Genomic DNA, 25,837 nt, shown 5'->3' on the forward strand with positions numbered 1-25,837 from the left:
TTACAGCCTCTTGCATCTGTCCCTTGAATGTGCCCTTCTATTTGCAACGACTCCATCGTCATCCAAGAGCTACTGATACCACTTAGAGAAGACTACTCATGCTGTGATTGGAGAACATGCTTCATACTCTTGCCACTTAACACTGTGAAGTGAGTGCTGGCATTACCCCCATTTTACAGATGAGGTAAATGAGGTAATGAGCCTTGTCGAGCGAGCGCGTTGTGGACCCTCGTTGGACACTTGTTGCCTCATTGGTGGGGGCCTCCCTGCAGCTTCCTCAGGTCCCAGCTCTTCCTTGCTGCAGGAATTGCTCTGGCAGAATGGAGCCAAATCCCTATCATGCTTGACAGATCACAGCCCTGCAGTGAATCTCCCACACCCTGGGAGTGGGGTCTCCTGCAGAGGGCGGGGCTGGCACAGCTAGGTTTGGGAGCAGTTTGCCCTGCCTGGGCAGAAAAGAAATGCCCTCTCCCCCTCCCCCCATGATATGGAGCCTAAGACTGTAGAAGTGACCCCCCCCCCTGTAGTGTGGAGCCTCATTTAAGCTCTTACAGCACCAAGATCAAAAGTAAGAACGATTACACTAACAAAATAACAATGAGAAAGAAGAAAAGCAAGTTCAAGATCTATCTGCTCTGCTAACTTGCAACAAAATGTTGAGTTCTTCTGCCTGTTTAGTAGTACTTAAGAGGAAAAGGATTAGTGAACCCAGTAGCATGTTTAATTTTTTCCCCATAAATGGAAATCATTTCTTTTGATGTCACTAGTTTGGGAACTTGCCTCTGGATGCGCCACCCTCCAAAGAGCACCTGCAAACACCACTGAAGCAGAAGCCAAAGGGTTCACATAAAGCAGAATCTTTAACAGCCCTTTTTCTTCCATAATTTCATGGTTTGTTTGGAAATCTGCCCAACTATGATGCTGTATCAGCTGGTATAATACAAGCCTGGTGAGGTGAGTGATTGCTGAAAGGCAAGCTAGTCTTCTGGAGCAGCAGAGGAGATAAAGCGTGAATTCAAAACCAGTCAGAAAAATAATTTTCAAAGTGCCAACTAGCATGTACATAGGAAGGTGATGTCACAAGATAACTTTAAAAACACAAACTCTGTATGAGGTTAAGCAGCGGATCCCAGTCCATATCTTGGCATTCTATGGGTAGTATACGGTACAGAGGACAAGCATGAGACTGATTTTGCAAGAGGAGGAAAGCAATGTAGTATCTTTGCCACATCCCTCCTTACCCCTGTATTTGAGCAAGAGACACCCAGCTATGACTCAGGAGACCTGGGATCAAAGCTGCAGACTCTACTTGAAGCCATCTTTTGGGTTTAGCCTGACTTTTGCACATGCTAAAGATTCCTAAATAATAATATGTTTCATTTTGCATTCACAAAGAATTCTATTACCATAGCAACTGGAATGTGATGCCAGAAGTTTTCTTATAAATGGGGCTTGGAATCCTGAATCTTCTGTCATGCAGGGTGGTGAAGGCCATGTATCCCAATCAGTCCTCATCAAAAACCTTCCCACAGATACACCCAAAAGAATGTGACTCAGGTTACTCCAGAGGCACTTGCACACCCATGTTTACTGCAGCACTATTCACAATAGCTAAGTTATGGAAACAACCAAGATGCCCCACTACTGATGAATGGATTAAGAAAATGTGGTATCTATACACAATGGAATTTTACTCAGCCATGAAGAAGAATGAAATTTTGTCATTCGCAAGTAAATGGATGGAACTGGAGAACATTATTCTGAGTGAGGTTAGCCTGGCCCAAAAGACCAAAAATCGAATGTTCTCCCTCATATTCGGACATGAGATCAAGGGCAAACACAGCAAGGGGATTGGACTTTGAGCACATGATAAAACGAGAGCACACAAGGAAGGTATGAGGACAGGTAAGACACCCAAAAAACTAGATGGCATTTATTGCCCTCAATGCAGAGAAACTAAAGCAGATACTTTAAAGTGACAGAAGCCAGTAGGAGAAGGGGACCAGGAACTAGAGAAAAGGTTAGTTTGAGAAGAATTAATTTAGAAGGCAACACACATGTACAGGAAAGCAATGCGAGTCAACTCCCTGCATAGCTATCCTTATCCCAACTAGCAAAAACCCTTGGCCCTTCCTATTATTGTTTACTCTCTCTCTTCAACAAAATTAGAGATAAGAGCAAAATAGTTTCTGCCTGGAAGCAAGGGGGTGGGGTGATTAAGGGAAGGGGTGGGGGAAGTGGGGAGAAATGACCCAAACATTGTACGTACATATGAAAAAAAACAAAACAAAAAAAAACCTTCCCATAGGGACTTAGGGGTGCTGGCTGCAGAGTGGGAACTCCAAATCACAGTGGCCTGGCCCCACATAACCTGCCTGCCATCTGTTTCCCCTTTGCTCTACACAGTCTAGCTCCAAAAGATGTCCTCATACTGGGCTTCTGGGGGCAGATAAGGTCCCAGAGAATGAAGTCCTAAGTTCTCTTTGCACAGTCTGGTAGGAATACAGACTGGAAGATGGACGATCTTAGAATTTGTGTTTGCATGGGGAACAATGTGTTTTTAATTTCCCCATGTTAATAATGTCCTAGAAATTTGGGACAAATGACAAATTGTTATCCACAGGACTGAGTATGCTGCTGTTCCCATTGTAAGGTGAAAATACAGGAAGTTGTCCTTTACATTCTCCAGTCCCAACGGAGCCTCTGTCCTTGCTTCGTCCTTCTCTCTGTTGGAGCCAAGGGTCTGGGGAAGAAGGAAAAGTGCTCAGCTCCCCGCTTAGGACCGGCCTGTCTTCTATCCCCACAGCTCCTGCTAACTGGTACACAGGCCCCTCCTGCCTGCTGGACACACTCTAGAGGAAGGCTAGAGAAGAGAGGCAGCTGGGCCTTCTGCCTGCCAGGACTGGAGCTGACTCTGAGCAGGAGGCCCTGAGGATTCCTCAGGTAGTCATGCATGCAGAAAGAGAGGTGATGGCTACAGGTGGGCATCTTCAGGAAAGTTCTGGGGCCTGATACTCAGTACCTCCGTATCCATCACTTTCCTATCATTAAGCCATTTCAGCCCAGAAATGTCCCCCAGAACCTCCCAGGCAGAGTCTTTGTTCCTGTCTCTGTTTCCTTTCACAGTTTGGGCATCTCTCTGCTTTAGGCCTGTGGCCACGTTAGATGAGAACACAGGACAGGTATCATGAAGAGCAAACACTTTCAATGTACCAGTCTATGCTGCCTGGTCTTAGTGTATCTCCTTCATTTCTCTCCAGGCCAGAGCAGGTAGAGACAGCCACTAGTCCCTTTTTATAGCTGAGGAAAAGGCCTAGAGAATGCAGTAAGGCACCTGGGCCACATGACTGGGAGGTACCAGGATTCACCACTATTTTGGGGAGCACACGGGCACTGCTCTCTCTACTGAAGAGGGGTCTTGAGAAGAGCAGCTCTGCCCCCCTGGGGGGGTGTGGGATTCACAGAGTCTGTGGCAACCATGGCACATCAGAAGGGTTCAGTGGATGAATTCAATCAGCATGAAGTACAGCCCATTTCTAATCTGCTCGAAGCTGCCCCAAACCCTCCTGTGCCCTAGTCACCCCATCATCCCTCACTGCAGCAGCTTTTGTGGTTGTTGTTTTTTCTCTCATGAGGAATGAGAGAAAAATGCTGTTTGAATTACCAATGGAAAGGGAGGTTGTGCACACTCTGATGCAGAAATAAAAACCTCTAGAAAGATGCAATTTGGGGGATATTGGAAACTAGAGAATGGAATATCAGTCTATAAAATTCAACACGGCCAATAAAGCTGGAGCAAGTGGTCAAGTGTTTTAGTGTGCATGGTTGCCGAGGAATTGGCAGGCCACCCTGGGCAGAGCTTCTAGACCGGGAACATTTGTCCTTGGCTCACTGTGGCCTCATTTGCATAACGCTCCTCATGATTCTGAAGCACCTCAGCATTAGCATCGTAAGCACAGTCATGAAAGTGTCTGACAAAATTCCCATCGCAGGCTAAATGTGCCTTTCCAGAGCCATGGCCAGTGAGGGAGGGATGGAGACTGGCCCGTTACGTAGGTATAGGTGGACTTGGCAAAAGCGGTGGACACTAACACACCTGTGCTCCTTGCCTTGGTTGTGTCACATGCACATGTTGGGGGTAGCAATATTCAGGCTGAGGCCTGTGAAAGTGAGGCTGAACTCTTCCCCTCCCCCTAGGTGCCCAGCACCTCACAGCTCATGCTGCTCAGAAGCCCTTGGTGGCTGGAACTGCAGACACAGGTCAGGCTTCTCTCCAGGCCTTCTCCTCCCTTCCCTGCTCCATCTAAAGCAGATCTCTGGCCTCATGCAACCCCAGAGTAGCTCTCCCAACTCTGTTATCCCAAGCTCAGTCTGTGTCGGCCTGAACCCACACAGAATGCCCACATTCTGCTTCTGCTTTCTATACACTTCCTCATTTATTTAGGCATGGCCATTTTGTTTCAGGATAACAAATATTTCTATATCTGTGTCTTGTGCTATTAATTTAGGGCCATTCAACATAGAAATATGCATTCTAATTCTTGCCATCTGTGAATCACCTTCTTTTTTTTTTTTTGACAGGACTGACATTTATTTTATTTTATTATTTTTTTTTCAGTACTGGGGCTTGAACTCAGGGCCTACACCTTGAGCCACTCTACCAACCTTTTTTAATGTTAGGTATTTTCGAGATAGGGTTTTGCGGAATTAATTGCCCAGGGCTGGCTTTGAACCAGGATCCTCCTAATCTCTGCCTCCTGAGTATCTAGGATTATAGGCATGAGCCACTGGCACCTGACTGGGACTGACATTTAAACTTAGGACTTCACACTTGCAAAGTAGGTACTCTACCACTTGAGCTACCTGGCTCCAAGCACCTTCTTGGTGCACAGCACAGTGCTAGGTACTAAGACTATATTAGGGCATAGAACAGCGTTCCTGCCTGTGGCTCTAACATCTGATGGAACCTGATATTGCCCTTCACTTCCAACTCAACTCCGAAACAAAAAAGGTGCTCTGGCCCCATCTCTAGGGACGTGTTCTGATGTCCATGCAGGGGCACCCTTGTCTTGTTCACAGCTGTTCTGGCCGGGCAAGGCATGGAATACTTTTGCATCAGCAATGGCTCCAGGACAGAGCTTGAGTCTTTGTCATGCTGGGGACCACTGTTCTGGTATCCATCTGGTCACACTGTATGCACAGCACAGCCTCCTGATTGATGGGACTCTGTCCTGAGGGGTAGATATGGTCCTTGTCACCATCCTGCAAAGGCCCACCCTATGTGGAGACCTGGGTAACACCTTGTTATCTGGTCTTTAATGGTCACATGTTCTGCAGTGACCAGAGCTTAGTTTGTCCTCCCTGGCTTCTGTTCTTCAGAGGGCCTCCTCCAAGGGCAAGGGGTCTCTGAAGGTGGCATACAAACAGAAAACACATCACTGAAGTGGCACTGCTACCATGTTGTTCAACTATCAGCCATGCTCTTTACATCCTCTACACACAGGACACGTGTACTCAGCACTCAACTACTTGGCCTAAAGGGTTCTGGAAGGTCTATCACAAAACCCAAGGGCATAGGGCAAGGAGCCACCTCCCTACCTTTGAGGAAGCAGTCCTTGCTGTGGATAACGACGACCCTCTTCCCCAGCAGGCAGGCGGCACGGTGGAGCTCACAGTGGTTCTCATAGAGCCTCCCGTCGGAGCCACACACGGGCATATAGCGGGGCCTGCAGGCCTCCAGGCAGCGGCACTCAGGCTGCCCAGTTTCCCTGCTGAGCACACACCGGCTCCCACGGCTGCAGAGCTTCTTCCTGCAGGAGGCAGGTAGCCTGTGGCTGGAAAGACCTGCAGGTACACAAACATAAAGGATCATGTGCAGGGGCTGGAGAAAGGGGCTGCAAGCTTCCTTTGTGCCTCTTTCAGGTTACAACCAACAGAAGCTCCATCTTCCTGTGAGGCCAAGATTACCCAAGTTGGAACCTGGGGCTCAGGGTGCTTAACAAAGTCTCTGTCCCTGCAAGAGATGGCCATTGGTACGAAGAAGGACATCTTGTACAGAGCTCCTGTCTTAAGGCTGACTCACTCTAGACATCTCAGACACATCATTTGCCCATCCCGGGACCCATAGGATGGCTCTTAATACATCCTTAGTGCTTTCTTGTGCTCGCTCTTCTGGTGGTCAATTGACCAATAAAATGCACAGTGATTCTGTGCTCACAAAGAGGTATCTTACACACAGACCTTCCTTCTTTCTTTTCCTTTCTTAATGTGATGACTTTGGGTCAGGAAGTGCACTAGGACCTGAGGGGTCCCAAAGACAAATAAGCTATGACTGCCTTTTTCTGACCTGGTGATTCTGTAAAGGGATGACACACATGCATATGTAACTCTGGTCAGAATATGACAAGGGCCATTAGTTATGGCCAGGCAAAGAGCTGTGGGAGCCTGGGAGCTACTACTTTTTGGATACAAGAATGGGTGTGGGGGGCGCGGCGCTCACAGAGGAAGTAAAGGGCTATGGAGCTGTAGGCTGAGAGATGAGGGGCTCTCCCTGAGACACAATGGGTCAGGGCTCCAGAAGCTACCATGGTGGCATTTGCATGTCTCAGGTAAGAGACCTGACGGGAGGAGGAATGATGTTTGTACAGAAGAGAAGGGAGGGACAAGGTGGGGTTCGAGGAGCCTGAGAGAGCCAAGCAGAGGATTGGGGATGATACTGGGGGCACTGAGAGCTGCTGTAGAGTCTAGAGAGGAACTACACTCTGCGTGTTCAGGATGGGGGTGAGGGCAGCCCAGCCGGGGACATCAGAGGTTGGCCTTTTCCTTGAGGTAGAACGCAGTTCTCCATGGCACCTATCATCAGCAGAGCCTTTTCCTCTTGCCCTGTCCTTTCCAGCATGATGTTGAAGTTATGGACAGGAAGGCTGAGACCCTGCAAGTGGCAGGTGTCATATTGCTTCGGTGTCCCTTGTACTCAACAGAAACCCACAAGATTCTCAGGACAGTACTGGCCAGAGCTCACACCCCAGATGGCAGGGCAGCTAGCAGGAAGGCATTTATAACCAACACATCATAATGTTATAGGAGCCCATGATATCGGAGGACTGCCATGCACCATTAATGGCAACAGATGGAAAGCTGAGAATTATAAAGTGATATCAAAATACAAATGATTAAAACATGAATGCAAACTTCACGGCCCCAGAAGTCTTTGCTTTTAGTTTTAACTAAACCATCTTTCACATACTCAGCAAGGCAGAATGGCCTGGCAGTCAACACTGAGCCTTTAGCTCCAGCTCCTGCCCCATGGGATGAAAATGCCTAAGGAAAAAATAATCCTCCTTTTCTCATTTTTTTTTTTTGTTAAGTCTGCTTTTCATCATTATAGATGTGAAAGGCAAAAAAAAAAATCAGTTATTGGCAAATTAACTGCTTGATTCAATAACTCATTTAAATTCCCCCAGCCTTGGCAAGCTAGAAAATATTGACTTTTTCTGGAATCATAAAAACTTGAAGGTCAGCATAGCTCTGTGCAGTGTAAAAGTGCAGCTCGCGAGCAGGCCGTGTGAATCTCCTTTATCCACTTTGCTAATTGTTCGTATGTCACCACAAAGACTCCCTGGCATTCCACAGCCCCTCTGCAGCCTTTTCATGGCACCTGACAGGTGTCGGGTGGGAAGGGAAGGCAGGCTCTTGGCAGGGGAGGCTCTGGGCTGGAAGCCTCTACTCATGGACTTCTGGCTACTTTACCTCAGAGTGTGTTTGAGTAACATGGTCCTCCTAGGTTTTTGGAAAATAGGTTACCTTGGAAAGTGCTAGTGGCTACTAGAAGAAACTGATGCAGCTCTAAAAATAACAGCCTTTGTTTCTTTCCCAAGATAGGGCAAGGAAACAAAGGATTGCTGTTGGATGGGAACTTTAATAAACTTCCCTGCACATGCAGGATGGAAACCCACTAATGACTCCAATGTGAAGAAACAGCCTAAATCTCTGTGCTTCTGGCCTGTCAGTTTGCCACGGGGCTTCTGCTCCACTATGTTGATGCCTCCATTACTTTCTCCCTCTGGCTGACCAGCTTCTACTTACCCTTGGGTTCATTTGCTGTATGAGGTACTTGTTGTCAGCCCAAGCCCAAGGGTTGCCTCCTTGAATACCCTCCCCCAGAGCATATGGACAAGTACTGACCTGTGTCCTCATGTGGTCTCAGGACACTCAGATTTTAAGAGACACAATAGTTTTAACAGCCAACCTCCTTAATGCTGATTTAGTGTTGCTGTTCCGATGCCAGGTTAGGGTTGGCACAGGGAGGGTGGGGAGGGCCACGAGCAGTGACTATCAGAGGACAAATCTCCCTCACCTCCCCCAAGGGGAGCAGGAGGGAAGTGGAAGGAGACATGAAGGGAAGTCATGTCTGTGTAGGTGCCTTGTGAGTCAAGGGGACCTGGAAAGGCAGAGGAGAAGGGGCTTCAGAGACTAGCACAGCTAGCTGGGCCGGCGAGCTAGAGCCAGCTGACTGTGAACAGGGGGCCCTGCTCTTCCTGACCCTCTCTTTTGAAATGCTCAGGTATCCAAATTGTAGGGAACACCTCTGAGGACCAGTGCCATATGTGGGCTGTGTCAAACTTGATTAGCTTGCGAGTGGGACTCTCAAAGGCTATGTTCTGAGGGGTCAAGATTAAGAAAACACTGTGTTAGTCCGTGGCCATCAAAGATGTTGAGAACACTCAGGTCCTCTCTGCTGTGGAAATTGGCTGTTGGCAAATATTTAATTCCTAATTATTTGCAATTAAGACAAAAGTAGCTTTAAAACCCTGGGTATTATGTCTTTCGCAAAGACTGCTGACAGCAGGCCCCATGGGGACTGAGAATTCCAGGGCAGGGGGAGGCATGGGGAGAGTGATCCAATCCTAGCCCCAGAGGTGCTGACCATGAGGTGGTTTCTTCATTAAACAGGCCCCTTGTTGCCACTTTCTTCTTGTCATTAAAGCAGAATGAATTTCCCACTCCTATCAGGATGATGATAAAACCGTAATGGGAAAGGTAACCAAGTGAGACCACCAGCAACTGCCTACAGTATTTATGAGCACAACCGTGATGCATGAAAAAAGATATAACGTGCTTAATTTATAGTCATAAAGGAAGTCGTTTACCCAGGTTAAAAACTGATCATCTTGCCAAATAAGCTGCTTTTCAACACTAATTAGATTTAGTGAACATGGGTAGAAATGGGAATTGTTACATTAAAGAGATGGCGGCAAGAGCAACAAGTCCATTTGTATGAGTTGATGCTGAAGACTCCCGCTATGATTTGAACCAGGATTCTGGATAAGAGCAGCACAGACCAGGCTGCCATAAGCTCAGAGCACTGGTGCAGGTGATGTGGGTTAGCATGTGTGGAAGGCAAGCCTGTGCCAGGGGAAGTCATTAAAAGAGGATGAATCCTGAGCCAGGTCCAAGACAGAGAACACAGGTCTCTATTCACCTGGAGCAGGAATCACCCCACATGGTTTCCTCACAGCCCACATCCAAGAGCACAAATGGATTATTTTGCTTTCAAATTGTGGATCAGTCTCTGTAGCTGGTTCCTTGGACCAAAGTAAACCTAAGAGTGTTCCCTTCTTAGTGATCAGGCCCCAAATGACACATGGGTAAAGCTAGGGTGGAATGTTTCCTCCAACTTGGCATTGTAAACAGTATTAAGAGGCAGGGCCTTCAATAATAAGCAAAGCAGGGCGAGATTCCAAAGTGATAGGAGGCAGAGACTGGTGAGTTCCCAGAGTTAAATTATTCCATCTCCCTGCGTCAGCACCAGGAATTGATCCTGTGTGACTCTTCATTCTGTGTTCAAAGTCTGACTGTCAACTTTAGGAATGTGGGGCTTTGTTTTGCTTTATTTATTTGTGGCCCTGGGATTTTATCTCAGCACCTCAGACTTGCTAGGCAGATGCTCTTACTGCTTGAACTACTTCTGCAGCCCTTTTTTCTGATGGTTCCTTTTGAGAGGCAGGGCCTTTAAGAGGTGGTTGGTTGCGAATGGATGAATGCTGTTATCACAGGACCAGGACAGTTATCAAGGGAGTGGGCTCCTGATCAGCAGGAGAAATTGGCCCCATTTCCTCTCTGGTTCCTGCATGCCTGCTTATCTTCCTGCCATGCCATGGCATAGCATGGAGGCCCCTGCCAGATACAGGCACCATGCTCTTGGACTTGCCAGCTTCCTGACTTGTTTAGCCAGGAGCTAAACAAACTTAAATTGTTTATAAGTAGTCTGTTGTTTAGTTAGTCGTTTATAACTTAGTGGTACTCTGTTATAGTAGCAGAAAATGAACTAAGATGAGGGAAAACCCATCAGCTTTTCCACTTTGGGATGCCAATTATCTGCTAGTATGTTTTGCCCAGTGCAGCTTTTCTATGTCAAGAACTTACCTTCAGCTTGAGTACTAATGACAGCCCCACTTTTCCCCTGGCCAGATCCTGGGAGCTCCCACTCCAGACCTCAATTGGAGGTATTGATGCCTCCTGTGGGCTGCCAGCACCCGCACAAAGGACCTGGGGATGAATCCCCACAACCTCACCCCACACCCTATGAAGTTGTAGTGAGGTGATAGCGTGGCTCTGAGGAGACCAAGAAGAGAAGGACCAGAAACAGCGTGCATAGCACCAAGAACCTCAAGAATTGTACTGGCCACATGCCATGAAAGTTAGCCTGGTCTAACAGCTGTCTCCAGCATCTGCAGACAGAGGTACCTGTTCAGGAAGCAAGTGTCTGCCAGGGCGAATGCAGCCTCTTACCCATGGATTGCACGCTATCATCTGTGCATTGGTCCTGGCCATGGTAGAGCTGCAAGCCTTACCTGAGGTCATGGTCAGGTTTTTAAACTCTAGAGCTGAGGACTTGCCTGTGGAAGAGCCACAGGTATGTGCAGATATGTGGGGAGGGTTGTTCAGTTGCTGGGGGTGATGGTTTCTGTACTACCCCCCACTGAAGAAAACTTATATTCTCAGACCAAGGTCTCCAGAGACATAATCATGGTCTATGCAGTTTTGACTCCCTCAAGCTACAAGTGCCTTGTAGGTGGCTGCAGAATTCGTGTTTGTATGAGGCCAGGCAGATACTTGGCTCTCCAGTTCAATCCCATTTCTGCACCTAGGCAGGGCAGGAGGTAACAACAGAGGACGCTCCAGGAGGGACTGCATGCTTGGCAGCTCTCTCTTCACACACTCCTCTGACAAGTTCTCACTGAGTACCTGCTCTGCAGCAGACCCAATTCTAGGTACTGCAGACCCAAGACAGACTAGCGTCCTGGGGCATCTACACCATGCTATAGGAAGAGCTGCAAATAAAGAAATAAGAGGAACGTGGATTGTGGTACTAATTCAGGGAGGAAATTAACAGAACACTACAAAGTTACTCTGGTAGTCAGGAGAGCCTTTTTGAGCAGGTGAGCTGTGACCTGAGACCTGAAGGTGAAGAGGGCAGAGGCATCATGGGAAGGGAAAGCAGAGCAGCTTTGGGGCTCTGGAACTTAGTGTGCTAGCACGGAAGACTCCTGCCTCATGAGCCCCGCTCTGGGTGGGGCAAGCCTCACTGGCACATCCGGTCTGCAGGGAGCTGTGCTGCATATGTAATATTGCCACATCTGGGCGAGTGGGCTGAGGTTCTGTCTTCCTAATGTTAGCATTCCCAGCTGCAAAAGAGGCCTGAGTTCCAGTAATCTTATAGGCTGTAAGAGCTGCTGATGGGGAGAGAGGAGCTCCCTCTGGGTGCTGACCACAGACCATCCTGGTGGCAGCCTCTACCTCCTCTGGATGGCCTGGATGCTGGGGCTGCTTGATGTCCACCTGCATCCTATACAGTCTAATTCCCATTCTAGCCATGGGAAGAGAACCTGTAATTCCTCCCTAGGGCATGTGCATGATAATACTCACCCCAAGAGGGTGCTGCTTGAAGTAACTGCTATCTGCTGAGGTGTGCCAATGTCAGACCGCCTGCTAAGTGCTCAGAACAAATAATCTCATCTGCCTCTCATCTGATCCTCATCACTAGGAAGTAGACCTCACTCAGAACATTGTGGCATGAATACAGGCTGTTTGACAGGTAACGAGATATGAGAGGCCTGTGGTCAGACAGCAAGTAGGTGGTAGAGCCTGCATTTGAGTCCATGTCAATCCAAACCAATCTGATTTGGGATAATCTGCCCAGCAGAGTAATTCATGGCATCAGGGTCCTGATGACTGACATCAGGATGGAAAACCCAAACACCAGCACCCCTGCCTGGTTGTACATCTCTGGTTCAGAGGGTTCTATCCCTTCTTCAAGTACATGTAGCTCAGAGGTGAGGCTGCCTACTGACTCTGCTAAGGGCTGCTGGCTTACACTGTGACAGAAAGAAGCCCTGCTTGGGTCTGAGAACACCACAGGACAAAATCTATACCTTGTCACATCTGGACAGCTGCACAGAAAGCCCCCAACACAGTGTGGTGCTTCTTAACTTCAGTGCCTCCCTACCCGTTTTGCCTGAAACTGGACTGGTGATTGTTGGGCAGGGAGGATGTCATTATCAGTGACCACAGGTGACTTCAAACAATCACAGAGTGTAGTCTATAAGCTGAAACTCTTGAGTGCTCTATGAAAACAGAAGCTTGACAAGCTTTGAAAGACCTGCCCAAATTTTCCAGGTCCCAAAGCTTGGCAGAAACACATACTTACCCATTGTTGGGAGGTAATGTAACCTGTCAGGTGTATTGTGTACAAATCTACACTGAAGTCAGACAAATTGGCTTAAAAATAAACCACTAAGTCAAAGAGAAAGATGCCCAGGACATGGAGGGAAGAGGAAGACTTTTATCTATCAATAGGCCTCTCAATTCTGCATCAGGAGCTTATCTAACGAATTTATCAAAGCAAAGCCACAAAAGGGCTCCTGCATATTGTGCAATGTCCCTAGAAATATGCACAAACACCAAACACACGTGTCAAAGTACACTTTAAAAGGCTTCAAAAACAGAGAACAGGTAGGTAGAATGGGTCCTGTCTGGGGGTTGGTACCAGAGGGAGAAGAGGGGATATAAGGAAAGAGTTTACCAGCCAAGATGCCCCACCACTGACGAATGGATTAAGAAAATGTGGTGTCTATACACAATGGAATTTTATGCAGCCATGAAGAAGAACAAAATGTTATCATTCGCTGGTAAATGGATGGAATTGGAGAACGTCATTCTGAGTGAGGTTAGCCTGGCCCAAAAGACCAAAAATGGTATGTTCTCCCTCATGTGGACATTAGATCAAGGGCAAACACAACAAGGGGATTGGACTTTGAGCACATGATAAAAGCGAGAGCACACAAGGAAGGGGTGAGGATAGGTAAGACACCTAAAAAACTAGCTAGCATTTGTTGCCCTTAACGCAGAGAAACTAAAGCAGATACCTTAAAAGCAACTGAGGCCAATAGGAAAAGGGGACCAGGAACTAGAGAAAAGGTGAGATCAAAAAGAATTAACCTAGAAGGTAACACCCACGCACAGGAAGTCAATGTGAGTCAATGCCCTGTATAGCTATCCTTATCTCAACCAGCAAAAACGCTTGTTCCTTCCTGTTATTGCTTATACTCTCTCTACAACAAAATTAGAAATAAGGGCAAAATAGTTTCTGCTGGGTATTAAGGGGGTGGGGAGGAGAGGGAGGGGGCGGAGTGGGTGGTAAGGGAGGGGGTGGGGGCAGGGGGGAGAAATGACCCCAGCCTTGTATGCACATATGAAGAAAAAAACAATAAAAATTTAAAAATAAAATAACAAAAGAGAGAGTTTAGGAGGTGAATGTAGTGGAAATATTACATACTCATGTATAAAAATGGAAAAATGAAAGATATTAAAACTATTCCAGAAATAGGGGGAGGAGGAATAAAGGAGAATGACGGAAGCGGTGAATTCAACTATGATATTTTGTTAGACTTTTGGGAATGTCACAATGCACCCGCAGTACAACAATAATATAATAAAAACAAAAGAAAAATGGCATAATAATACAAAGTGAGTGCTTGTCAAAGATTTGGTCGACTTATTAATGAGGGAGCCCACAGGAGGGGGAAGCTGGTGCAAAAGAGACTTTGAGGAGTAAAGCAGGCATGTGAGGAAGAGAGCTGGGTGAATAACCCACAGGCTGAGAAAACCATGACAGTGGTGGCTATCTCTTCCACCAGAATGAGCCATTTGCATCTTTATGGGAAACAAACATACAAGTTAACACACAGCCACACAGTCTGGGCCGTTAGTCAACCATAAGCAGTGTGCTGGCAGAGAGACTGCCCCAGTCTGGGTAGCGGTTTCCCCTTGAGGGCCAAAGTGACACTGTGCAGACCTACCCTGCCCTTTATCTTACTCTCTAGAGGCTGAACACCCTCATCCTTTTTCTCCTTTCGGAGCTCCCGGCCTCACAGAGACTTCAGAAAGGGGAGGGAGGAATGTGAGGCCCAAGTCAGTAAGCTCAGCTTTAGAGACAGAGACAGAACTCTCTCCTGGAAGAGATACCTTGGAGCAGGAGAGAAGGAGCTGGAGCCAGAGGCCTGGGTACCAGTTGATACGCAGCGCTGCTGACCACTTCACCATGGTGTCAGAACTTGTCACAGAGCTTGGCTCTTAAGTAATAACTGTTATTCCCCCAGATCTGGGCTCCTTGGAGCTTAGGAGCTATGTGACCCCAAGGCAGGTTCCCTGCCTTCTCTTCCCTCTTCCTAAAAAATGGAGGACTGTGTGAGCTCACTCACGGAAAGCACTTGGCACAGAGCAACTGCTCAATCCAGATCCTAAATTAGTGCAAGTCTGAATAAACAGGGCTGGAGAAGAGAGGACCAGGTGGCTGGATGTATTTAAGTACACACATACTTGGGGGTAGATATGTCTTCAGGAGGCCAGCCTTAATGGAAAGGCTTCACAGCCACTCAGAGCTCCAGGGCCCAGCAAGAGACCTCGGGAGTCTCCTGGCCAGGACCAGGGTCTACATTCAGAGACCCTGGCATTCAGAGTTTGGCTACAGGGCCAACTGCAGAAATTGTCAGAATGACTGAGTCTGATCAACTTGTGAGAGACCCAGAACTGGTTGGTTAGAGATCTGAGGGATCAGAAGTGAATATTTTTTTCTTTTATTTTTTGTTGGGGAGAGTGGTAATTGGGATTTGTACTCAGGACCTTGTGCCTGCTAGGAAGGTGTGCTACCACTTGAGCCATACTCTCAGCCCTTTTTGCTTTAATTAGTTTTCAGGGCAGGCTTCAGATGGTGATTCTTCTACATATGCCTCCATGTAGCTGGGATTACAGGTATGAATCACCATGCTCAACCCAGAAGTGAATGGTTTTGAAGAAACAGACATGATGGCAGATTGAGACTGGAAGGACTGGAGATTGCAGAAAGCATTAATGAGGGAAAAAATAGAGACAGAGGGGTTTGCAAGATGTGTCTCTTTCACATGTCAGCCTCAGTCTCCTCACTGATGACACAGAGGGCTGTACAGAGATCTCCTGAGATGGGAAGAATCATCTCATAGCTGTGAACTTTGATGTATATCAAAACCAGGGTTTTAACTTGGATGCCTTTTAGTTATAATAAAACCACAAAAAAATCTTTTCTTTCTCTTCTTCTCTCTATTTGCACTATCAAGTTAGCTTAACTGGCTTTTGAAGGGTTATTCTGAAAACCTTCTTGGGAAGAAAAGCTGCATAAAAATGCAGAGTACGATAGGAGTTTTGCCCTTGGGAGAGTTTCTATTACAAAATGGCTTTGTTTTGGAGCACTTCCTCCAAATATATTCCTCTCCCCGAGTTCCTTTCTTTTGCCAAAAGCCTCTCCTGCTTGCATTTGTCTTATGCTCTGTCACCAGGCCCTTCATTTTCCCTCCAGGTACCAAGCTCCCTTGTCACTTTCTCTGGTTCCTTGGGCTCCCTCTATCTCCAAGCTGAGGGGACCAGATGTTGCTGCTCTTTGTGGCTCTTCGCTGTCTCACTGATACTCCAGTATATAGGCTCTTTCCAGCTTCTCCACCAACTAATGATTCAAGGTCATTACACTTCATGCTGCCTCCAATTATTTCAGGGATTACTGTGGAGTCACTCAGCAGGAGCCTCTGTGACGTCTCTTGCCACTTTGTCCCTAGAGACTTACAAGCCTTGGAGGGACTCTACATTCTTCTAGGGCCCTTCACCTGCTGTACAAGTGCCGTCCCCAAGTCAGTACCTTGCTGTGGTTAGATGTGTCTCACAATCACAATATGCTCTCTTCCTTGATTATACTTTCAGAGGAAAAAATAGTTCAATCAAAATATCTAATATTAGCATACACACAATAACTCCTTTCCAATCAATAGGGTGTCAGTCTCTCTTCCCAAAGATCTGCCCTTTTCTCTCAATGGGATTATCAGTCATAAAAATACGTACTGCATAATATCAAGACAAAGCTCAGTAATAATATCACGTAGGTAATTTCACTTCTATCCCTCAGCTCCAACTCTCAGCTCAATGTATAGGTGGGGTAAGGTTCTGGAGAGGTGCGCTGGCTTGCTTGGGTAAAAGGGTAGGCTGGGTACGCTCTTTCCCCGAGACCAGAAGACCCCATGAGACCAGGTGGTGATTGGGAGGCTTCTTGGTGTGCCTCCATAGGGACCCAACAACCAGTTTACTTCAGTAAGAAGCCCCCAGGACATTGCTGCCTTAAGCATTTCAGTGTCTGAACTTAAGCCCCAGTGAACAAGGAATAGAAAATATATCAGGAATTCCCTCCTCCAGAAAGAGAAGAAAAGGGAACTTCTAGGTGCTGGAGAAGGGCAACAACTTAAACAGTGACAAGCCACTAAAACTCCAGGGGACTCAAGTACAATACTAATAGGGTTTTCAAGAGCACCATGATTTCTGAATGAAAAGGAAAATTTAAAAAAAATTGGAGAGAATGGTCATGACTGAGACTCAAATTAGTGACTTCCAAGAGCAAATGAAGTTATATCTCAAAACCCAGAACAAAAGTAGAAATAAAATAAGTCTCAAAATACTGCAGTCCTCCCAAATTAAAAACATTAAGGAAAAAGGAAGAAAATTCCTTAAGTATGTCATCTTAGCCGACCAATCATTAAGTGTTTCTAATTCAAATCAGGAGACAGACAGGGATCCTTGTTATCACCACCTTTATCCAAATAGGAAATACACTAAGACATGAAAATGAAATGATCATTAATGCCTGGAAAGGAAACACAGCTAACAACTACCTCTTTCTGCTGATTATTTATCTGTATGCTTACATAACCAAGAGAATCCAGCTAAAATACTAAAATTATAAGGGAATTATGATGAAGTGGTTGGACAGAGGATAATTGTGTCAACATTAGTCATAATTAGAGATGAAAAAAGGAAAAACAGCCCACTCACGGTAATGGTAGAAACCATAAAATATTTATGAATAAATTTGACACAAAGCCATAGGACCTATATGAAAAAGACTGTAAAATCCTATTGAAGGTCATAAAATAAGATTTGAACAAATGCAAAGACATTTCTTATTCTTCAGTGGGAAGACATCACCATAAATTTATAAATTTAATACAATCCTTTTGGAATCGTTTAAAGTAATGTTAAAAAGTTCATTTGAAAGAAAAAGTGCCCTCAGAGAACCAAGAAAAATAAGAAAAAGATAGAGAGGGAACATATACCTTACCAGATACTGGACACCAAACAAGGAAGCTGCTATGATAAGATCTATATAATAGTGAGGTAGAAACAGACGTGAATGACTATAGATAGGGTGATAAAACAGGAGGGAGGGCCCAGAAATAAATACCAATGTGTATGAAAATTCTCTGAATGACAAGAGTGACCATCCTAAAAGGAAAAAGGATTTCTACTTGGCAAATGATGATGGGGTAACTAGTCATTTGCCTGCAATAAGACAACACTGGAACCCTATTTCACACCACACAGAAAACCAGATTCAAACAACTGTACAGGTTGAAATGATTCTTATTAAATAATGAGTAAATAGAAAATAATACACACTCTGTGGGCAGCATAAGCGGTTCAACACAATGAACAACCATACAATCATTCATTCATTTATTCATTCAAGAGAAGGGTTTCATTTTGAATTTTTCCATTTCTCCCTTTCTAATCCTATTATCTCATGTCCACTCAGAGGTAACCACTATCCTGAAGTTTGTGTTTGTTACTCTTTTACTGTTCTTTGTAGTTTTACTTCACCTTTGTATTTCTATGCAATATCATTTTTGTTTCACATGCTTTTGACTTTGTATAAAGGAATCTTTACTTTTGTACTCATTTGAGGTTTAGTTTCTTTGCTCTTGCAATATGTTGGTTCATCCACACCTTTGCATACACCTGGAATTCATAATTTGTTCATATTTATTTCCACAGGTAGAACCCATTGTATGCATTTAATCATGATGTATTTAAGTAATCTATGTTAGGTTGTTGACTGCATCTGTCTGAGCGCCTCTTTCTCTTGTTTCCTTATTATAGATGGAATATTACACGTCTTTCTTATTTTTCCTTTCTACTCATTTAAATTAAATATAATCATCTTAGTCCTCTATTATTTACATTGTACACTTAAAAATGTATAATTAGCCCAAGGTCTAAAGTTAATTAATACTTTTACTCTATATGAAAAATCTTAAAATGAATGAACTCCAGCTGTTTTTTTTTTTGACCTTACTGCATGAGTCACATATATTAATTCTATATTTACTTTAGATAGTATCTTGTTATATTTCAAATTCTCTTAGTTACATTTGTTTAAAATTTCTATCATCCATTTATCTATCTATCTATCTATCAATCAATCAATCGACAGGGTCTTGCTATACAGCCCAGGATGACCTCAAATTCATGATTTTTTGCTTTGTCTCCTTAGTTCTAGGATTACAGACATGTACCACCATGCCTGGTTTCATTTTATTTTGACTATACATTTAATTTTCTTTTGCAGTGCTGGGAATCAAACCCTTGCAAATGCTTGGCATGACTTTAGCGGTGACCAATACTACAGCCCTTTTATTCTCTTTTAAGCAGGTACAGGTATTTATGCTTATGTAATTAACTCTATTAACAGATTTGTTTCTCTTGACTTGATTCTGTCCCCCACCACCTGGCTTTTGTTTCTTTGTGGATAATGTACCTCTCCTCTATGGGTGATGTTAAGACCATCTCTTTGGCTTTCTGCAGTCTCCCTATGATGAGACTATCATATTTATTTGTATTTATTCTCCTTGTAATTCATTGTGTTTCCTGAAAGTAAAGATTTATATCTGTTATCAGCTCTAGAATATTATCTATACTCTATTACTTGTCTCCTTTTTTTTTGTTACAGGTATTGTGATTCACCATGCTACAAGTTCTCATTCTATGTAAATAATTTTACCTCTTTCACATTTTTCACCTTAGATATTTCTGTGCTGCAGTCCGTATAATTTCTTCAAATGTGTCTTCTAGCACCTGAATTCCCTCTTCAGCTAATTCTAATCTGCTACATTTGTACTGTTCTGAGTTTTAAATTTTGAATTTTTGTTCCTAGAATCTAATATCTTGATTTTCAGTTGTATTTTCTATCTTTAAAGATATTAAGCAGGGCTGACAGGCTCAAGTGGTAGGACTACTTAGCAAGCACAAGGCCCTGAGTTTAAACCCCAGTACAACCCAAAATATAGGAAATAAAATTCTTACTGAAATTTAAAATAGTGAAAATATTAATCACTTATATTTTATGTAATTTTGCTATTTATCGTTTATGCTGGGTTTTTTTCATTGTATTTTGATTTTTTTTAAGTTAACATTTCCTGGAAATTACCCTCTGAACATTTTTTGAAATACGGTTTAGGTATGAACTCGGTTTGATGGTGCCAGGCACCCAAGGACTCTACCATTGCGGTTAAACTCAAGTTTATATTTGAGCTTCGTAAACTACCCAGCTAATCTGCATTCAAGCTAAGATTCCTTGTGGAGATTAGCTATGGTTACAAATTATCAAGGGACTTTCTTTGCCTGGTGCCATTTCTTAAGACAAGTGCATTTTCTTGCAGTTCCTTGAAAATATGTGAGTTTCTTTCTTATTTACCCTTATACTAGAGCTGAGACACTTTAGAACCTCTGGTTCATAGAGGGGAGGACACCTTGCAATAATCCCACCTTGGAAGGAGCCTGGGATTTGTCCCTGACCCCGAGTCACAGAGTCATAGAGGATGTGCAAAGCCAAGCTAATGCTTATGTAGTCTGGCAAACCTTCAAAGTGGAGTCAGCCTCACCGCTGCCTTATTTCTCTGGGTTCCTGATTCCGCTTGCTTTTTCAGTCTCTAAGGGTTCCTTTTCCTTCCCAGCACATCAATGCTTTTAAAGACTTGAAAAATATCTGCCATATTGCCAGAGGCAGGAATCAGACTATAACTTTAAAAAATAGAATCCGACAGTTAGTCAGCACTGTCAGAGAACTGCAGGGTATCATGTCCAACACACCACCATTCTTCCTTTCAGAGAGGGGACAGGCGCAGGTCCTGCTGAAGGAGCACCTGGGGAAGGCTGGGAGACAGTCAGATGACATACGTAAAGTTTCTAGAGCCCTCCTGTATATTGAAAGTAAATCAAAACTCTCCCATTACCAGGAACTTAACAACAAGAGAAGCCTAGTAGTGACGTGCAGGGGAGAAAGAGAAGAAACAGACACACTTGTCACCAGTAACTTATGCCACCTCTGACTCCAAGTAGGAGCCCTCAGCATGAGCACTTTCCTCGATAAACAGGTAGGGCTGGTGACAAATACCAAGGCCGTGACTAACCCCTTAAAGAAATCAAAGACTGAGTTGAGTCTGAATGACTTTCGGAGCAGTCCGTGGCATGCTCTGAGCAGGCCCTGTAGTAGTCCCTGACCTATAATGTCATCTGATTGCTAATCTATGCTTATCACAACAGGCCTGTACTGACTGGTCCCCCTCTGCTGGGGCAGCAGCATCAGAAAGTGGGGTCTTCAGCTAGGAATGTGGTGTGTGCTTGTAAGCCCAGCCACTCTGGAGGTAGACACAGGAGGACTGCAGTTCGAGACCAGCTTTGGCTTAAGTTACAGTAAGGTCCTATCTCAAAAATAATCCAGGCATGGTGGCACATACCTGTAGTCCCCCGCTATTCTGGAGGCAGAGGTGGGAGAATCACGGCAAAGCCAGCCTAGGCAAAGTTAGTATGAGACACTATGTAAAAACTCAACTAAGAGCAAGAGAGCTTTAAGTGTGACTTAGGTGGGAGAGTGTTTGCCTAGCAAGAAATGAGATCCTTAGTTCAATCCTAAGTGCTCAAAATTTTAAAAGGCAGGAGGGAGCTTCATTCTCATCGACATTTTACTTACGCCTAAAGCCTTACCAGGGCCATTCAACAGTCAGTATTGGGTTCATCTTGTTTACGGTGGCAGAATCAGGTACAAAAAATCAAAATATTCTTCTAAGCAGGTTATACTAACCCAAACAAAATTATCTTTGATTCGTCATGATAATATACTTATTATTATAATTCTAAACACTTTGAAGAATGACTTTTGCATCTCTTATTCCAAGGAGAGAACATTTTTTAACAATGTTTGATCTTTAAAAAAATCATAGTAAAGAGGAAGGTGACAAAGAATGATGGTGGCTAAGTCAAGGTCAAGGCCATCACATAGAAGTGACCAAGTATGTGGTTGGTATCTAACTGGTTTCTGGTATGCCAGCAGCCAGATGGGCGTGGCAGGGTGGGATTAGAGTTCATACCAGGAAGGTGGCTGAATGGGACTACAAGTTAGCAAATGATTTTACATATGGGGCACCTAGCAATAAATACATGCATGGAGGATGACGGGAGCTAGTGTTCCCACTGAAGAAGACCCCCATGTATGAATGTGAATAGACACATGTTTCTTATTGCTGTTCTCTGAGAAGATACAGGAGGCAACTGTACATTTAACTCCCAAGTATTGCTATTCAAATACAATTCTCCAAAAAGGGGACTGAGGTTTTTCAAAGAAATGGTTTATTCCTGGGAGGGGCAGGGGAAGAATAAGAATAGCTTAGAACATCTTGTGCCAGAAAGTAAGCAGGCACATAAAGAAAATACTGTTATGCATTACAGGACACTGAAGGCAGTTTAAAGAAATGCCTACTGGTCAAATCTGAGACAGTTGGAGCATTAAAAATAAATAATGAGAGTAACAGAGAATGGTTTTCTGTTTATGGAATACACTGATATTTAAAAAGCTAACAAATGCATAGGGAAGACAGAAAACTCTTTTTTTTTTCCCCAGTAGTATTTCAACAGGTAAATTGTAGAGTAAGTGAGGGAATTAGAAAACTCATTTGACAACCATTAGAGTAGTATTTTATTCAGGCAAAATGCTTCAGTACAAGCTAAAATTAGTGGGTAAAAGTAAGAGGAAATAATAGGATATTTACATCGCTTCACAGTACATTGTCAGAAAACATTTGTTAATTTTGAAAGAAAACAGGGCAACTTAAGATGGAGAAAGCTGGCAGACATCAACTTACTCAAGTGACGAGAGTTGACCTTACTAGCAATGGCCCAGGTTAATATCATTTCCTGCTTGATGACATGCAGGGAGAAGAGCACGTCAGCATTCTGTACTTGTTCTGTCCAGATCCATGGCTTCAGTGTGCTCAGAAGGAAGCACCTGATAAACTCAAATTAAGGGACATTATTGAAACACCGGTCTGTGATCTTTAAAAATGTGAAAGCCATGAGGTCAAGGAAGGACTGAAGAGCTGTTCTGGGCTGAAGTGTGCGGAGGAAGGTGACGACTAAGGCAATGAATGCCCTGGCTTGAGCTCTCTTTCTATAAAGTACATATTAGGAAAACTGAAGAAACTTGAATAGAGTTTTGGGGTGAAGTTTATGTGAGAATTCTTTGTACTATTCTTGCAATTTTCTAGTAATATTGAAAATACTGAAAAAACAGGACAACCAATAATTCACAGACAGCATTCTACTTGAAGCTAGGATATAAAAATGTGCAAAAAAATATTGTTTCTCCAAGTATGACAGTAAGAAAATGTCAGGTAAACCAGAAATTGTATGTTTTTAAAGCCATCATTCCAGAGGATAATCCTTTTATACATATATAAACCAATATACATATATATTTTTTATACATATATAAACCAATATATATAATTATATACATATATAAATATATATACATATATAAAATCTGAAGTAAAGTTTTGTTTTGTTTTTGTGTATTTTGAGGCTATGTAGTGCAGGCTGGCCACACCTGGGGAAAAGTAAAGTTTTAAATGGGCTTCAATAAGAGCAAAAGCTGAGTGGTCACAGGATAAAGAGAAATCAACAAATTCAAAGACAGCTAAATGATAAAAAGGCCCAGATTGAAGCACAGAGGGAAAAAAAGAATGATAAAAACCAAAGCTGTACATTGTATGTGTAGGACTAACATACGTGTAATTGAATATTCAGGAGATGACAGAATGAATTGGGCAGAAGAAATACTTTTTAAAAAATTAGCTAAATTTTTCCAAAACTGATGAAAAACACCAACCCAATATTCAAGGGCACTAAACCCTACGCAAAATAAATACAAAGGAAACCACGAAGGTCAACTGTCATCTCGTCACTGGAAACCAAAGGTAACAAGAAATGCAGAAAGCCATCAGAGGGAAAGCCTCATTATCCTCAAGCAGCAACAAGAATGATGCTCCACTTTGCCTCAGAAACAGTGCAAATCAAAGAACAGTAATTTAAGCTTCTACCTCAAGAAGACAGAAACAGAAAGAATACTACCAAGGAGAAGCAGAAAAAAATAAAGGCAAAAAGTCACTAAATTCAAAAGCAATTAGCGGAAAATCAGCAAAGGTAACAAATTACAAACCACACATAGCAAATGTGATCAAGGCAAAAAAAAAAAGGAAGACAATACAAATCACTGGTATCAGGAGTAAAAGAAAAGTACTACTACAGCTACTACAGACATAAAAATGTAGTAGGTAACACATGAACTTCATGGCAACAAATGTAACGAATTAATAAAATGGAAAATTCTGTAAGAAAATGCCTCATGAAACAAGGTAAATATGGTCGTGGGTTAGAAGACACACTTTGTTTAAGACAACAACTCTTCCTAAATTATCTTAATATCATCAGACTGAATAAAAGCCTGAAAAACTAATTCTAAAATTTACATGAAAATGTTTATAAAAATAAAATTTGTCTCAAATTCATAAAACAATCTTTTAAAAGAACAAATTTACAGAACTCAGGAATTACCATGAAGCTAGAATAAACAGATCATAAAACTTGAATAAGCACATGATCTTTTGACTGGTCAAAACTAGATTTATCATGTTTGGTCACTGAACTTTTCAAAACCAGCTTTATTGAGGTATAATTTACAAACAATAAACTGAATCTATATAAAGTATACGATCTGGAGAGTGGACACTGGTGAAACCATGCCATAACCGAGGTAAGAAGCATGTTGACCAAGTTGCCCGCGCACCTTTGTATCCTCCCCCTCGTCCCTCCCACTCAAGACTGATCTTTTGTCATCAGACATTAGCTTGCTTGGGTTTCCTACAATTTTATATAAGTGGAATCATATTTTGTTTTGTCTGACTTGTTTCACTCAATCTAATTATCATGAGATTTTTAACTTCATCAAAGTTTGCCATGTGTTAGCACTTCATTCATATTAATTGCTGAGTAGTATTCTGCTACATGGCTATAGCACAGTTTATTCATTCAGTCATTAATGGACATTTGGTTGTTTCCAATAGCTTACAATTTAAATAGAGCTGCTGCGAAAATCCCTGGACAAGTATTTGTATGAGATCGATGCTTTTGGCTCCTCTTGGGTAAATTCTAATGAGTGGAATGACTGAATCACATGGCAGGTGTCTGTTTACTTTTTTAAGAGATTGCCCAACTCTCTTCCAAAGTGGCTGTGTTATTCACATTCCCATCCGCTGTATAATTGCTGTGGTTCCCCCACCCCTGCCTGCACGTGCTGTGGTCAGCCAAGTAGATTTTATCGTTTTAGTAGGAGGACAGCGACATGTTGTGGTTCCAATCTGCACTTCCTAATGGCTGATAATCTTGAGCATCTTTCTATGCACTTATTTGCCACCCGTAGTGTTTGTCCAAGAGAACTGAGAGCCTGTGCCACAAAGGACATGGACTAAAATAGTCACAGAAGTTTTATGCATAGCAGTCTCCAAATGGAAACAAACCTAATATGCATCAACAGCAAGCACTGAACAAACTGTGACAGGGTTATACAATGAAATACTACTCAGCAATCTAAAAGAACAAGTGCTGATTTACAAAAACCACATGGCTACAACTCAAAATGTCCTAAGGGAAACCGAGATACAAAACACTCCTTACTCCAAGGTTTCACTTAACTGTAAATTCAAGAACCACTAATCCTACTCTAGGATGACAGAAACCAGAAGCATGTTTGCCTCTGTGGAGGGAGATTGGACTGGAAAAGGCCACAAAACCACATTCTAGGGTGATAGAAATATTTTACATTATGACTGGAGTGATGGTGTAGACACTTGGAAATCACTGAGAAACATCTATGAATTCCATTGGACAAATGATGCTTTGATTTTAAAGTAATCCATGCTCCAGCTTTACTTTTCTCATAGCATACTTAAAATCAATAATCACAGAAAGAAATTTATGAAATCTATTCTATTCCTCCCAAGTTCTAATCCAGGACTTCCCGCCTGCACACGTGGGCTCTGATCCACTCCAGATTCAGAGGATGGTGTGGGCTCATGGGCCAATTCTTAGGTTTTAA

The 25,837-nt window shown here is 43.5% G+C and overlaps 1 protein-coding gene across 3 annotated transcripts in view; it reads right to left on the reverse strand.

The window, feature by feature from the left end:
• The window catches only part of Fstl4 (follistatin like 4), a 386,297-nt gene that overhangs the window by 177,959 nt on the left and 182,501 nt on the right, over window positions 1–25,837 (reverse strand). For all 3 annotated transcript variants that reach the window (XM_074057277.1, XM_074057276.1, XM_074057275.1), the window contains one exon: window positions 5,599–5,844. In XM_074057277.1, the coding sequence (XP_073913378.1) occupies window positions 5,599–5,844 (246 nt within the window). The remainder of the gene's footprint in view (window positions 1–5,598; window positions 5,845–25,837) is intronic.

This window comes from Castor canadensis, chromosome 16 (genome assembly GCF_047511655.1).
Source record: "Castor canadensis chromosome 16, mCasCan1.hap1v2, whole genome shotgun sequence".
In the NCBI taxonomy this organism is placed as follows: Eukaryota; Metazoa; Chordata; class Mammalia; order Rodentia; family Castoridae; genus Castor; species Castor canadensis.